The 16,587-nt window shown below is 47.4% G+C and overlaps 1 protein-coding gene across 1 annotated transcript in view; it reads left to right on the top strand.

The window, feature by feature from the left end:
* The window catches only part of ACSM3 (acyl-CoA synthetase medium chain family member 3), a 136,319-nt gene that overhangs the window by 15,225 nt on the left and 104,507 nt on the right, over positions 1-16,587 (top strand). Inside the window, exons 2-5 of the mRNA XM_063934436.1 lie at positions 4,545-4,766; positions 7,257-7,467; positions 13,713-13,917; positions 13,996-14,139. Of these exons, the coding sequence (XP_063790506.1) occupies positions 4,563-4,766; positions 7,257-7,467; positions 13,713-13,917; positions 13,996-14,139 (764 nt within the window). The 5' untranslated portion in view covers positions 4,545-4,562. The remainder of the gene's footprint in view (positions 1-4,544; positions 4,767-7,256; positions 7,468-13,712; positions 13,918-13,995; positions 14,140-16,587) is intronic.

Raw genomic sequence — 16,587 nt, 5'->3', positions numbered from 1 at the left:
CCCAGCTTGTTGGGTGCATACAGTATAAACAGCGAGTCAGTCTTTCTGACTCCAGCCGTCCTTGAAATATATATTTTTAAGGCTCTGACAACGTCCAACAACTTGGAGTCCTCCAAGCCGCTAGAAGCCGCAGGCACCACAATAGGTTGGTTCAGGTGAAACGCTGATACCACCTTAGGGAGAAACTGAGGACGTGTCCGCAGTTCTGCCCTGTCCGAATGGAAAATCAGATATGGGCTTTTGTACGATAAAGCCGCCAATTTTGACACTCTCCTGGCCGAAGCCAGGGCCAGTAGCATGGTCACTTTCCATGTAAGATATTTCAAATCCACCGATTTAAGTGGCTCAAACCAATGGGATTTGAGGAATTCCAAAACTACATTGAGATCCCACGGTGCCACTGGAGGCACAACCGGGGGCTGTATATGTAGTACTCCTTTGACAAAAGTTTGGACTTCAGGAACTGAAGCCAATTCTTTCTGGAAGAAAATCGACAGGGCCGAAATTTGAACCTTAATGGACCCCAATTTGAGGCCCATAGACAATCCTGTTTGCAGGAAATGTAGGAATCGACCCAGTTGAAATTCCTCCGTCGGGGCCCTCCTGGCCTCACACCACGCAACATATTTTCTCCAAATGCGGTGATAATGCTGTGCGGTCACTTCCTTCCTGGCCTTAATCAGGGTAGGAATGACTTCTTCCGGAATGCCTTTTTCCTTCAGGATCCGGCGTTCAACCGCCATGCCGTCAAACGCAGCCGCGGTAAGTCTTGGAATAGACAAGGTCCCTGCTGAAGCAGATCCCTTCTTAGGGGTAGGGGCCACGGATCTTCCGTGAGCATCTCCTGAAGTTCCGGGTACCAAGTCCTTCTTGGCCAATCCGGAGCCACGAGTATCGTTCTTACTCCCCTTTGCCGTATAATTCTCAGTACCTTGGGTATGAGAGGCAGAGGAGGGAACACATACACTGACTGGTACACCCATGGCGTTACCAGGGCGTCCACAGCTATTGCCTGAGGATCTCTTGACCTGGCGCAATACCTGTCCAGTTTTTTGTTGAGGCGGGACGCCATCATGTCCACCATTGGTTTTTCCCAACGGATCGCAAGCATGTGGAAGACTTCTGGATGAAGTCCCCACTCTCCCGGGTGAAGGTCGTGTCTGCTGAGGAAGTCTGCTTCCCAGTTGTCCACTCCCGGAATGAACACTGCTGACAGTGCTATCACATGATTTTCCGCCCAGCGAAGAATCCTCGCAGCTTCTGCCATTGCCCCCCTGCTTCTTGTGCCGCCCTGTCTGTTTACGTGGGCGACTGCCGTGATGTTGTCCGACTGGATCAACACCGGCTGACCCTGAAGCAGAGGTTTTGCCAGGCTTAGAGCATTGTAGATCGCTCTTAGCTCCAGTATATTTATGTGAAGAGACGTCTCCAGGCTTGACCACACGCCCTGGAAGTTTCTTCCCTGTGTGACTGCTCCCCAGCCTCTCAGACTGGCATCCGTGGTCACCAGGACCCAGTCCTGTATGCCGAATCTGCGGCCATCTAACAGATGAGCACTCTGCAACCACCACAGAAGAGACACCCTTGTCCTCGGAGACAAGGTTATCCGCTGATGCATCTGCAGATGCGATCCGGACCATTTGTCCAGCAGATCCCACTGAAAAATTCGTGCGTGGAATCTGCCGAATGGAATCGCTTCGTAAGAAGCCACCATTTTTCCCTGGACTCTTGTGCATTGATGCACAGACACTTTTCCTGGTTTTAGGAGGTTTCTGACAAGTTCGGATAACTCCCTGGCTTTCTCCTCCGGAAGAAACACCTTTTTCTGAACAGTGTCCAGAATCATCCCTAGGAACAGTAGACGTGTCGTCGGGCTCAGCTGGGATTTTGGAAAATTTAGAATCCACCCGTGCTGTTGCAGCACTACTTGGGTTAGTGCTACCCCGGCCTCTAACTGTTCTCTGGATCTTGCCCTTATCAGGAGATCGTCCAAGTAAGGGATAATTAATACGCCTTTTCTTCGAAGAAGAATCATCATTTCGGCCATTACCTTGGTAAAGACCCGGGGTGCCGTGGACAATCCAAACGGCAGCGTCTGAAACTGATAATGACAATTTTGTACCACGAACCTGAGGTACCCTTGGTGTGAAGGGCAGATTGGGACATGGAGGTAAGCATCCTTGATGTCCAAGGACACCATAAAGTCCCCTTCTTCCAGATTCGCTATCACTGCTCTGAGTGACTCCATCTTGAACTTGAACTTTTGTATGTACATGTTCAAAGACTTCAGATTTAGAATAGGTCTTACCGAGACGTCCGGCTTCGGTACCACAAACAGCGTGGAATAATACCCCTTTCCTTGTTGTAGGAGGGGTACCTTGACTATCACCTGCTGAGAATACAGCTTGTGAATGGCTTCCAATACCGTCTCCCTGTCGGAAGGAGACGTTGGTAAAGCAGACTTCAGGAACCGGCGAGGGGGAGACGTCTCGAATTCCAACCTGTAACCCTGAGATACTACCTGCAGGATCCAGGGGTCCACTTGTGAGTGAGCCCACTGCGCGCTGAAATTCTTGAGGCGACCCCCCACCGCACCTGAGTCCGCTTGTAAGGCCCCAGCGTCATGCTGAGGACTTTGCAGAAGCGGGGGAGGGCTTCTGCTCCTGAGAGGGAGCTGCTTGCTGCAGTCTCTTACCCTTTGCATCCTTTAAATGCTCTATAGTCAATAAAATACTGTCCCTATCCAGGGTATCAATATTTTCAGTCAGTGACTCCGACCAAGCCACCCCAGCACTGCACATCCATGCTGATGCGATAGCTGGTCGCAGTATAACACCAGTATGTGTGTATATACTTTTTAGGGTATTTTCCAGCCTCCTATCAGCTGGGTCTTTGAGGGCGGCCGTTTCTGGGGACGGTAACGCCACTTGTTTTGATAAGCGTGTGAGCGCCTTATCTACCCTAGGGGGTGTTTCCCAGCGCGCCCTAACCTCTGGCGGGAAAGGGTATAATGCCAATAACTTCTTTGAAATTAGCAGTTTTTTATCGGGGGTAACCCACGCTTCATCACACACTTCATTCAATTCATCTGATTCAGGAAAAACTACGGGTAGTTTTTTCACACCCCACATAATCCCCTTTTTTGTGGTACTTGCAGTATCAGAAATATGCAAAGCCTCCTTCATTGCCGTGATCTTGTAACGTGTGGCCCTACTGGAAAATACGTTTGCTTCTTCACCGTCGACACTGGAGTCAGTGTCCGTGTCGGTGTCCGTATCGACCGACTGAGGTAATGGGCGTTTTAAAGCCCCTGACGGTGTCTGAGACGCCTGGACAGGTACTAATTGGTTTGCCGGCCGTCTCATGTCGTCAAACGACTTTTGCAGCGTGCTGACACTATCACGTAATTCCATAAACAAAGCCATCCATTCCGGTGTCGACTCCCTAGGGGGTGACATCACCACTACAGGCAATTGCTCCGCCTCCACACCAACATCGTCCTCATACATGTCGACACACACGTACCGACACACAGCAGACACACAGGGAATGCTCTGATAGAAGACAGGACCCCACTAGCCCTTTGGGGAGACAGAGGGAGAGTTTGCCAGCACACACCCAAGCGCTATAAATATATAGGGACAACCTTAAATAAGTGTGTTTCCCTTATAGCAGCTTAAATATTATGAATATCGCCAAATAAGTGCCCCCCCTCTCTGATTTTACCCTGTTTCTGTAGTGCAGTGCAGGGGAGAGCTTGGGAGCCTTCCTACCAGCGGAGCTGTGTGGGAAAAATGGCGCTGTGTGCTGAGGAGATAGGCCCCGCCCCCTTTTCGGCGGGCTCTTCTCCCGGTTTTTTCTGTAATCCTGGCAGGGGTTAAATACATCCATATAACCCAGGGGCTATATGTGATGTATTTTTAGCCAGTATAGGTAATCTCATTGCTGCCCAGGGCGCCCCCCCCAGCGCCCTGCACCCTCAGTGACCGCGGTGTGAAGTGTGCTGAGAGCAATGGCGCACAGCTGCAGTGCTGTGCGCTACCTTAAGAAGACTGGGAAGTCTTCAGCCGCCGATTTCTGGACCTCTTCTCTCTTCAGCATCTGTAAGGGGGCCGGCGGCGCGGCTCCGGTGACCCATCCAGGCTGTACCTGTGATCGTCCCTCTGGAGCTAATGTCCAGTAGCCTAAGAAGCCAGCAGGACTCACTGAAAATAAAAAAACCTAACAAACTTTTATTCTAAGCAGCCCTTTAGGAGAGCCACCTAGATTGCACCCTTCTCGGCCGGGCACAAAAATCTAACTGAGGCTTGGAGGAGGGTCATAGGGGGAGGAGCCAGTGCACACCACCTAGTGGTCAAACTTTTAATTTTGTGCCCTGTCTCCTGCGGAGCCGCTATTCCCCATGGTCCTGACGGAGTCCCCAGCATCCACTTAGGACGTCAGAGAAAAAAAGTTATATTTTTTAACCTTATACCATTTTCACATTTCCTTTGAGAACCAGTAAACATTTTATTATTGTATGTTATGTATTTGTTTCTGTATAGATACAAAATCTGTCCACTATGAAAATTCTTCTCAAAGTCAAAGGTTTTGCCACCCTATATACCTCAAGAGTATGTTCCAGATTCATCAGCCAGCACCACAGGTGTTTCACCCCGCAGAATTATTCAGATTATGAGAGCATTATACAAGATTACAAACCTGAAGTGCCAGAATATTTCAATTTTGCAAGTGACATCTTAGACAAGTGGTCTGCTGCTGAGAAGGTAATTTGTTTTTATATTTGCTTATGGTTATAACCTCACCCCTTCTGTAGTATCTAATGTAGCCAACAGTGTCTCCAACCAGAGATCTCCACATACCTGTAGATGTCTCAACACTACCTACAGCATAACAAGTCCTAAACAGAGTTTATCGTCTTCTCTCATAGTCATATCTCGTCAATATCCCTCATCTTCAGGAACACTATCATTTTCTTCCACTGCCTTACTAATATTGTCCCTGCCCTCTGCTTAGTTCCTCACATCCATTAGCTCTACCAGTCTGGTCGCCTACATCTTAAAATATTGCTAGAAAATGCCCTTTTTCATACTCAAGATGCTACAATGGGCTAATTGTGAGTCACATGCTGCTTTGATCACTTCAGAATATTTTGCTGTACTTGTACCTGCAACTTTATGTATATTAACACTAGGAAAGCACTTCCCGTGCTGTATAAGTATGTGTATGACTGCAAGGACTGGGATGCCCACTTTGTGTCTTTAGACGCAACAAACCTGCTTGGTACATTTTCAGATGCCATCATCAGACACACCTTCAAAACTTTCAGCTGTGTCCATCTCAAAATCAGGCATCTGATTTCAGTACACAAATTTGGAGATGTTGTGGAGCTAACAGAAGCGTAATAGGCCCTACACACTTTCCGATATTCCTCAAAGATATGAACGATCTTGTTCATTATTGAACAAGATAACGTTCATATCTTAGAGTGTGGAGTCACCAGCGATGAACGATGCGAGGCCCCGCGCTCGTTCATCGCTGGTGTCCCGTCGGCTGTACATGCAGGCCAATATGGGCGATCTCGTCCATATTTGTCTGCACTTCAATGGAGCCGGGTGACGACGGGGAAGTGAAGAAACTTCACTGCCCCCCCCCCCCCCCCCCCCGCGCCGCCGGGTCGCCCGTATCCGCCGTCGGGCAGCTCGGCGGCGGATCTTTATATGTGTAGGGCCCTTTAGTCTGAACCAAGCCAGTGTTGATATCCAGGTATAGCAAAGATACGGAGGAGCAGCTGAGAAGCAAGTGGTCAGATTGTTAAGCCAGAATCTGTAGTGTGGTATGCAGCAACAGATTCACAAAAACACTAGCAATCACTTAGTGGGGACCTCTTTCATGGTGGAGTACAGAGGTTTCAAAAGAGGCACCAAGACACTAAGTATGCTTGTGCTTGATCTTATCAGTAATAAGTTTAAAGTTTTAGATCCCTATTAGAATTACAGCATGTCTGATAGTAGACTGGAGAACATAACCTTATGCTTAGTTCTTTGATCATGTGATTCAAATGTTGAACATCCAGAAGGTCTCATATTGGTTTTGTAGACTTTTTTTTTTAAGGTTTCCTCTTTTCCTCGTGCTGTCAGTAGATAAATTAACAGTTATACACTCCAGGGAAACGGCTGGTGACATCCCAGGAGCCCTGCTAACACCTGCAATAGGGGACCGGATGGCTCCATCATGGTACTGCTCAGCATGTGTTTCAGCAAGCGACGGTGCCTCCACCTCTGCTGCTGGACCGTGAGATGGGACCGACCAGTGATCGCTGATTCTGCGTGCTGCAGATTGCTGACTCTCTTGAGCTTGACCCAGTCCCAGACCCACCGGCTCTTATATACCTATGAGTGCAGCACCTCCGTTTTTTTTATATTGCTAATTATGTGCTGGCACCCGGATTATTGCCTATTGCTGGTGAGAGCCAGACCTCTGGTGCACATATATATATATATATATATATATATATATAGTACACACTATTGTGATAAGGGAAGTCGGCATTTGGGATGCTGTCGGTCATAAGACCTGCACCGGTATCCCGATGCTCAGTATCCCGACAGGGATTGGGTAAGTATGCATAACCTCCCCCCCCGTTCCCTAACCCTCCCTTCCCACAACCTAACCCTAACCTTTCCTCCTCCAAAACCTAACTCTAACCCTCCCCGGTGGTTCCTAAACCTAACCCCCTCCCCCATTGCCTAACCCTAAACCTCCTTTCCCCGCAGCCTAACTAATACTAATACTCCTCGGTGGTGTCTAAACCTAGCCCCCCTCTCCGCAGCCTTACTCTAACCCAGCCTTCCCCGCAGCCTAACCCTTCCCCTGCAGCCTAAATCTAATCCCCTCCCCGTGGCCAAAACCTGGAAGTCCCCGGCATACTTACGTTCGTGATGTCGGAGTTCGGGATTCCGGCGTCCGCATTCCAAGTGATGTCGGAGTTCCGGTGTCGGTATTTTGGCCTTGTGTTGGGTTTCCGATGCCAGGATTTCGAATGCCGGTATCCTGACCGCTGGCATCTTGACCGCATCCCATACACACACAATATTTGTTTTTGTTTTCCCTGTTTGTTTTTCAAGAGGTGGGAGGGGCACCAAACTCCAAATTTCCTCCAGGCAACTGCGATGAACTTATGCCTGTCTCTATATAGTGTTATGGAGCATATTGGTGCTATATGAGGTTTAATAATAACAATGTTATTTTCCAAGGATGGCAGCAGAAGTTCCAACCCTGCCCTCTGGTGGATAGATGGTCAAGGGAAAGAGATCAAATGGGGCTTTGATGAGCTTGGGTTCCACTCTAGGAAAGTGGCCAACATACTTTCTGATGCTTGCGACTTGAAACCAGGAGACAGAGTTATCGTGCTCTTGCCCCGGTTGCCAGAATGGTGGTTGGTCAACGTTGCTTGTATAAGAGCAGGTGAGCACATTTCAGTAGCTGGATTTCCCAGCCCAGAGCTCATCTCTGGCCATTTATAGGATTGAAGTCATTCTATAGAGGGATTTGCTGCAGTTTACTTTGTGTAGAGGCAAGGGGTACTTGCATTTGAAGTAACTTTTGTGGGAACTTCTGTGATTCTCGGTGATAAAATAGTTGTCTTGCTTAGTATCTTTTCAAAATTAATATCAGGCATGCGAAAAGCAGCGCGCAGTGACGTTACACCACTGGATGCAATGATTCTGGTAGAGAACGACTTGTATAATATATAATTCATTGCTTTATCTCTAGCTTATCTGTGCCATCATCATCAAGCTGCCTGCTGCTAAAGGCTGCAGAGAAAGTGGGTAAGAGCAGGCCAAGCAGTCCTAAACCTGTGCTTATGACCCAAAACAATCTTATCCCATGGGAGGCAGGGACCATGTTTTATTGGATACTGTTACTCTTTCTCTATCGTCCTAGTGGATGCTGGGGTTCCTGAAAGGACCATGGGGAATAGCGGCTCCGCAGGAGACAGGGCACAAAAAGTAAAGCTTTTTCAGATCAGGTGGTGTGCACTGGCTCCTCCCCCTATGACCCTCCTCCAGTTAGATTTTTGTGCCCGGCCGAGAAGGGTGCAATCTAGGTGGCTCTCCTAAAGAGCTGCTTAGAAAAAGTTTAGCTAGGTTTTTTATTTTTACAGTGATTCCTGCTGGCAACAGGATCACTGCAGCGAGGGACTGAGGGGAGAAGGAGTCAACTCACCTGCGTGCAGGATGGATTGGCTTCTTGGCTACTGGACATCAAGCTCCAGAGGGACGATCACAGGTACAGCCTGGATGGTCACCGGAGCCGCGCCGCCGGCCCCCTTGCAGATGCTGAAGTCAGAAGAGGTCCAGAATCGGCGGCTGAAGACTCCTGCAGTCTTCTAAAGGTAGCGCACAGCACTGCAGCTGTGCGCCATTTTCCTCTCAGCACACTTCACACGGCAGTCACTGAGGGTGCAGGGCGCTGGGAGGGGGGCGCCCTGGGAGGCAAATGAATACCTATAAAGGCTAAAAATACCTCACATATAGCCCCTAGAGGCTATATGGAGATATTTAACCCCTGCCTGATTTTTCTAAATAGCGGGAGACGAGCCCGCCAGAAAAGGGGCGGGGCCTATCTCCTCAGCACACGGCGCCATTTCCTCTCACAGCTCCGCTGGTCAGGACGGCTCCCAAGTCTCTCCCCTGCACTGCACTACAGAAACAGGGTAAAACAGAGAGGGGGGGGGCAAATTTATGGCGATATTTTGATATAACAAAGCAGCTATAAGGGAGCACTTATTATAAGGCTATCCCTGATATATATATAGCGCTTTTGGTGTGTGCTGGCAAACTCTCCCTCTGTCTCCCCAAAGGGCTAGTGGGTCCTGTCTTCGTTAGGAGCATTCCCTGTGTGTCTGCTGTGTGTCGGTACGTGTGTGTCGACATGTATGAGGACGATATTGGTGTGGAGGCGGAGCAATTGCCAAATATGAGGATGTCACCCCCTAGGGAGTCGACACCAGAATGGATGCCTTTATTTATGGAACTACGGGATAGTGTCAACACGCTAAAGCAGTCGTTTGACGACATGAGGCGGCCGGACAATCAATTAGTGCCTGTCCAGGCGACTCAAACACCGTCAGGGGCTGTGAAACGCCCTTTGCCTCAGTCGGTCGACACAGACCCAGACGCAGGCACTGACTCCAGTGGTGACGGTGACGATTCAACCGTATTTTCCAGTAGGGCCACACGTTATATGATTTTGGCAATGAAGGAGGCGTTACATTTAGCTTGATACTACAGGTACCACTAAACAGGGTATTATGTGGGGTATGAAAAAACTACCTATAGTTTTTCCTGAATCAGAAGAATTAAATGACGTGTGTAATGAAGCGTGGGTTGCCCCTGATAAAAAGCTGATAATTTCAAAGAAATTATTGGCATTATACCCTTTCCCGCCAGAGGTTAGGGAGCGCTGGGAAACACCTCCTAGGGTGGACAAGGCGCTAACACGCTTATCTAAACAAGTGGCGTTACCCTCTCCTGAGACGGCCGCACTTAAAGATCCATCAGATAGGAGGATGGAAAATATCCAAAAAAGTATATACACACATGCAGGTGTTATACTACGACCAGCTGTAGCGACTGCCTGGATGGGCAGTGCTGGGGTAGTTTGGTCAGAGTCCCTGATTGAAAATATTGATACCCTGGACAGGGACAATATTTTACTGTCGTTAGAACAAATAAAGGATGCATTTCTTTATATGCGTGATGCACAGAGGGATATCTGCACACTGGCATCACGGGTAAGTGCTATGTCCATTTCGGCCAGAAGAGCTTTGTGGACGCGACAGTGGACAGGCGATGCGGATTCAAAACGGCATATGGAAGTTTTGCCGTATAAAGGGGAGGAGTTATTTGGAGTCGGTCTATCAGATTTGGTGGCCACGGCTACAGCCGGGAAATCCACCTTTCTACCTCAAGTCACTCCCCAACAGAAAAAGGCACCGACTTTTCAACCGCAGCCCTTTCGTTCCTTTAAAAATAAGAGAGCAAAGGGCTATTCATATCTGCCACGAGGCAGAGGTCGAGGGAAGAGACAGCAACACGCAGCTCCTTCCCAGGAACAGAAGCCCTCCCCGGCTTCTACAAAAGCCTCAGCATGACGCTGGGGCTTCTCAAGCGGACTCGGGGACGGTGGGCGGTCGTCTCAAAAATTACAGCGCGCAGTGGGCTCACTCGCAGGTAGATCCCTGGATCCTGCAGATAATATCTCAAGGGTACAGGTTGGAATTAGAGACAGATCCACCTCGCCGTTTCCTGAAGTCTGCTTTACCAACGTCCCCCTCCGAAAGGGAGACGGTTTTGGAAGCCATTCACAAGCTGTACTCTCAGCAGGTGATAGTCAAGGTACCTCTTCTACAACAAGGGAAGGGGTATTATTCCACTCTTTTTGTGGTACCGAAGCCGGATGGCTCGGTAAGGCCTATTCTAAATCTGAAGTCCTTGAACCTGTACATAAAGAAGTTCAAGTTCAAGATGGAGTCACTCAGAGCAGTGATAGCGAACCTGGAAGAGGGGGACTTTATGGTATCCTTGGACATCAAGGATGCGTATCTCCACGTTCCAATTTACCCCTCACACCAGGGGTACCTCAGGTTTGTTGTACAAAACTGTCACTATCAGTTTCAGACGCTGCCGTTCGGATTGTCCACGGCACCTCGGATCTTTACAAAGGTAATGGCCGAGATGATGATTCTTCTTCGAAGAAAAGGCATATTAATTATCCCATACTTGGACGATCTCCTAATAAGGGCGAGGTCCAGAGAACAGCTAGAGATGGGATTAGCACTGTCTCAAGAAGTGCTAAAACAGCACGGGTGGATTCTGAATATTCCAAAATCCCAGTTAATGCCGACAACTCGTCTGCTGTTCCTAGGGATGATTCTGGACACGGTTCAGAAAAAGGTTTTTCTCCCGGAGGAAAAAGCCAAGGAGTTATCCGAGCTTGTCAGGAACCTCCTAAAACCAGGAAAGGTGTCTGTACATCAATGCACAAGAGTCCTGGGAAAAATGGTGGCTTCTTACGAAGCAATTCCATTCGGCAGATTCCACGCAAGAATTTTCCAAAGGGATCTGTTGGACAAATGGTCAGGGTCGCATCTTCAGATGCACCTACGGATAACCCTGTCTCCAAGGACAAGGGTGTCTCTTCTGTGGTGGTTGCAGAGTCCTCATCTATTGGAGGGCCGCAGGTTCGGCATACAGGATTGGATCCTGGTGACCACGGACGCCAGCCTGAGAGGCTGGGGAGCAGTCACACAAGGAAGAAACTTCCAGGGAGTATGGACGAGCCTGGAAACGTCTCTTCACATAAACATTCTGGAACTAAGAGCAATATACAATGCTCTAAGCCAGGCAGAACCTCTGCTTCAGGGAAAACCGGTGTTGATCCAGTCGGACAACATCACGGCAGTCGCCCATGTGAACAGACAGGGCGGCACAAGAAGCAGGAGTGCAATGGCAGAAGCTGCAAGGATTCTTCGCTGGGCAGAGAATCATGTGATAGCACTGTCAGCAGTGTTCATCCCGGGAGTGGACAACTGGGAAGCAGACTTCCTCAGCAGACACGATCTTCACCCGGGAGAGTGGGGACTTCATCCAGAAGTCTTCCACATGCTGGTAACCCGTTGGGAAAGACCAATGGTGGACATGATGGCGTCTCGCCTCAACAAAAAACTGGACAGGTATTGCGCCAGGTCAAGAGATCCGCAGGCAATAGCTGTGGACGCGCTGGTAACGCCTTGGGTGTACCAGTCGGTGTATGTGTTTCCTCCTCTGCCTCTCATACCAAAAGTATTGAGAATTATACGGCAAAGAGGCGTAAGAACGATACTAGTGGTTCCGGATTGGCCAAGAAGGACTTGGTACCCGGAACTTCAAGAGATGATCACGGAAGATCCGTGGCCTCTACCTCTAAGGAGGGACTTGCTTCAGCAGGGTCCCTGTCTGTTTCAAGACTTACCGCGGCTGCGTTTGACGGCATGGCGGTTGAACGCCGGATCCTAAAGGAAAAAGGCATGCCGGAAGAAGTCATTCCTACTTTGATTAAAGCAAGGAAGGAAGTAACCGTGCAACATTATCACCGAATTTGGCGAAAATATGTTGCGTGGTGCGAAGATCGGAGTGCTCCGACGGAGGAATTTCAACTGGGTCGATTCCTACATTTCCTGCAATCAGGATTGTCTATGGGTCTCAAATTGGGATCTATTAAGGTTCAAATTTCGGCCCTGTCGATTTTCTTTCAAAAAGAATTGGCTTCAGTCCCTGAAGTCCAGACCTTTGTTAAGGGAGTGCTGCATATACAGCCTCCTGTGGTGCCTCCAGTGGCACCGTGGGATCTCAATGTGGTTTTGGACTTTCTAAAATCTCATTGGTTTGAACCACTAAATAAGGTGGATTTGAAATATCTCACTTGGAAAGTGACCATGCTTCTAGCCCTGGCTTCTGCCAGGAGAGTATCAGAATTGGCAGCTTTATCTTACAAAAGCCCATATCTGATTTTCCATTCGGACAGGGCAGAACTGCGGACTCGTCCGCATTTTCTCCCTAAGGTGGTGTCAGCATTTCATCTGAACCAGCCTATTGTAGTGCCTGCGGCTACAAGTGACTTGGAGGACTCCAAGTTACTGGACGTTGTCAGAGCATTAAAAATATATATTGCAAGGACAGCTGGAGTCAGAAAATCTGACTCGTTGTTTATAGTGTATGCACCCAACAAGATGGGTGCTCCTGCGTCTAAGCAGACGATTGCTCGTTGGATCTGTAGCACAATCCAACTTGCTCATTCTGTGGCAGGCCTGCCACAGCCTAAATCTGTAAAGGCCCACTCCACAAGGAAGGTGGGCTCATCTTGGGCGGCTGCCCGAGGGGTCTCGGCATTACAACTTTGCCGAGCAGCTACGTGGTCAGGGGAGAACACGTTTGTAAAATTTTACAAATTTGATACTCTGGCTAAGGAGGACCTGGAGTTCTCTCATTCGGTGCTGCAGAGTCATCCGCACTCTCCCGCCCGTTTGGGAGCTTTGGTATAATCCCCATGGTCCTTTCAGGAACCCCAGCATCCACTAGGACGATAGAGAAAATAAGATTTTACTTACCGATAAATCTATTTCTCGGAGTCCGTAGTGGATGCTGGGCGCCCATCCCAAGTGCGGATTATCTGCATAAATTGTACATAGTTATTGTTAACTAATTCGGGTTATTGTTGAAGGAAGCCATCTTTCAGAGGCTCCGCTGTTATCATACTGTTAACTGGGTTTAGATCACAGGTTGTACGGTGTGATTGGTGTGGCTGGTATGAGTCTTACCCGGGATTCAAAATCCTCCCTTATTGTGTACGCTCGTCCGGGCACAGTACCTAACTGGAGTCTGGAGGAGGGTCATAGGGGGAGGAGCCAGTGCACACCACCTGATCTGAAAAAGCTTTACTTTTTGTGCCCTGTCTCCTGCGGAGCCGCTATTCCCCATGGTCCTTTCAGGAACCCCAGCATCCACTACGGACTCCGAGAAATAGATTTATCGGTAAGTAAAATCTTATTTTTAGCATAATAGTAACTACTTGTTTAAAAGTGATAATGGACTTTAACCTATTCAAAAACAAAACATAAATACCAATAGTAATGGCTATTATTAAAGTATTTATTCTTTATGTCACAGGTTTGGTATTAATTCCTGGGACTACACAACTTACAGCAAAGGACATTTTGCACAGGCTACTCGTATCAGACGCAAAGTGCATTATTGCTAGTGATGCCCAGCTGCCAATGATAGATGCTGTTTCAGCACAAGCTCCATTTCTAAAAACAAAAATGTCCATCTCTGGAAGAAGAGAAGGATGGTTGAACTTCCAAGAGCTCTTCCAGTAGGTCCATTGAAATAGGCATGTTCTACTGCCACCAATGAAACTGTAATAATGATGCTTTATTTGAATTGATTTAAGGGCAGCCAATGACAAGATCCCATGTGTGAGAACAAAGAGTACAGATCCAATGAGCATCTTTTTCACTAGTGGGACAACTGGTTCTCCAAAAATGACTGAGCATAGTCACTGCAGCTATGGGCTTGGGCTGGCTGTAAATGGCAGGTAAGTTACTTCATCGTAGAGGAAGAATATAAATGACAACTATTTCTGTGTTTGAAAATACGGTTATCAGCCAAATATATTTTAGAGAGTGACTGTGAGCAGTGCAGACCGTTCGGATTAGTGGATTCATATACGGGGCAGAACCAGTAATGTTACAGCAGCTCAATCGACTGTAGTCTCAGGTATTGGCTTGCATGCAACACTGTTATAAAGACGTGGGAGGAGTTGCGGCTATCTGACTTGGATGTAATAAGTTCTGAATAATGTTTCATTTTAAAATATAAATTTTGGGTTTAGTGAACCTTTAAAATAATGTAGAGCAGTACTGAATTTTGTTTTGAGGTTTCTCTGTGAGATCTGCTAATTTTTAACTTCTAACTCATTGCGAAAGGGTTACATTCCATAACTAGTTAGACAGTGTCTGTGTTCTTAAGGCTGGTTTATAATTCAACATGGTTGGTAAAACATTTATTAATATAATATTGGTTGCATAAACACACAATAATTCTAAGTGTTTGAAATCACTCTAACCCTTTATTTTACTTTATATTGTCTAATGGAAATTTTATTTATATTATTTACATATTTTATTTATAAAAATACATCTGATATATATAATAAAAGACTTATGGTGCCCACACACTGAGCGATTCACAAACGATGCAATATCGTTTGCAATTTCTTTTGAACTCCCCCGGGAGCTCCCTGGCAGTCCCTGACTCACGATTTTGTCATAAAAGTGTTCTTTTAACAAACGATGTATTGTACGATCTCGATCATTTTCACATCGTTAGATCGTTAGCGATCTATCGTTTGCTACAAACACTGCAAAATGATCTTATAGATACATACATCATATAGGTACATACATCGTACGATGCATCGTTAGTACAAAAATTCACTAACGACATTGCCAGATCTTGACTGCAGCAGGTAAGATCAGAGGGCACATCATACGAGCTGCAGGGACGCGCATCGGTACGTTAACGTTTGAGGAGAACATACAATTTGCACTTTTGTGAACGATATACAGTTACGTTTTCGTCCAAATTGACAGCAAAGTTGCTCAGTGTGTGGGCATCTTAAGGCTGCTCCTCATCTCTGTTATGTGCGCCGGCGGCCACTAGAGACCGCCACACGTGTGCTGAAAGTGAAAGTGATACTGCAGGGAGATGTTACAGCCTGCTGGTTAAAAATACTGATGTGACTGTTTCACACTTGCTGCACGTGGAGAGAGCGTGCTGGGGAGAGAGATAGTGGGGGTAGGGTTTTGGTGTGGCATTTGCCATTTATAATGACCTATATTTAAGGCTAATGCTGCTTGTCTGGAGGGTGCCCGATGGAGCTCCCTTCGGGATACACATACACTATGTACATTGCACCCACCACCATATGCTGCCCCTGTACACACTGCACCCCATCCTCCTCCATATTCTGCAATCCCCATCATATACTGACCCTATATAAGCACTGCACCCCCATAACCCTCCACATAGTGCCCACTATATACAGGGTATCCCCTACTCCATATCCTGCTCCCGCCATGTTTCACATACTCTGCACCCCCTCCTTGAGCTTGCATGTGTACACACCTGCTCAGCATGATAGAGCCCCGGCTCCCAGCAGCAGGACTTCCAGAAACACGGCAGCTTCTGTGTGAGTAATGACTGCTCCCACACACCATTATTATCCGGCCCTGGTGTCCGTCATTTTTATGGGCTTTTAACTAATCACTTATAATTAATGAGTTCTGTTGCCATAACTGCAGTTTTCATGAGGAAAAGATTTGCCCTATAAATAATATGTCCCTTACTGAAATTGATGGATATAAGGAGTTATTATAGATTTTTGACATGTATAAAAGCACATGTCCTGTAACCCCATTCACATTAGGTGTGAATTGCAAGCATGCACCTCAGGGGTGGGAGAAAAGTGGACAGAATGGGGTAAAGTATAACAGGACAGGAGGAGGAGGGAAGGGTGTGCTGCTGAGGGGTAGGGTGTTTGATCTACTAGGTCTATATACAGTATTTACTAGTCACATATAGAATAGGAATTTAGCTAACTTTACATTCTGTTTACATAACTTTTACAAATGTCATTTAATATGTAGAGTGCCAATTGTTTGTCTGTCTTTTAATTGTCTTATCTTCACCATAAACGGATGTCAGCCTTGTTCATGTATTGCAAGTCTCTAACTCAGGAATGGGGAACCTTCAGCCCTCCAACTGTTGTTGAACTGCACATCCCAGCATGCCCTGCAAAAGTTTTAGCATGGCCAAATAGCAAAACTGTAGCAAGGCATGCTGGTGTGTGTAGTTCAACCACAGCTGGAGGGCCGAAGGTTCCCCATCCCTACTCTAACATACCGTAGATTTTGCTAGTCTAGCATCATGGGGATGTTTAGGACAGCTGTGGCGGCATCACCATATTACAGAGCTATGAATA

This window comes from Pseudophryne corroboree, chromosome 7, assembly GCF_028390025.1.
Source record: "Pseudophryne corroboree isolate aPseCor3 chromosome 7, aPseCor3.hap2, whole genome shotgun sequence".
Taxonomy (NCBI): Eukaryota; Metazoa; Chordata; class Amphibia; order Anura; family Myobatrachidae; genus Pseudophryne; species Pseudophryne corroboree.
This window is presented reverse-complemented; position numbering and strand designations above follow the sequence as displayed.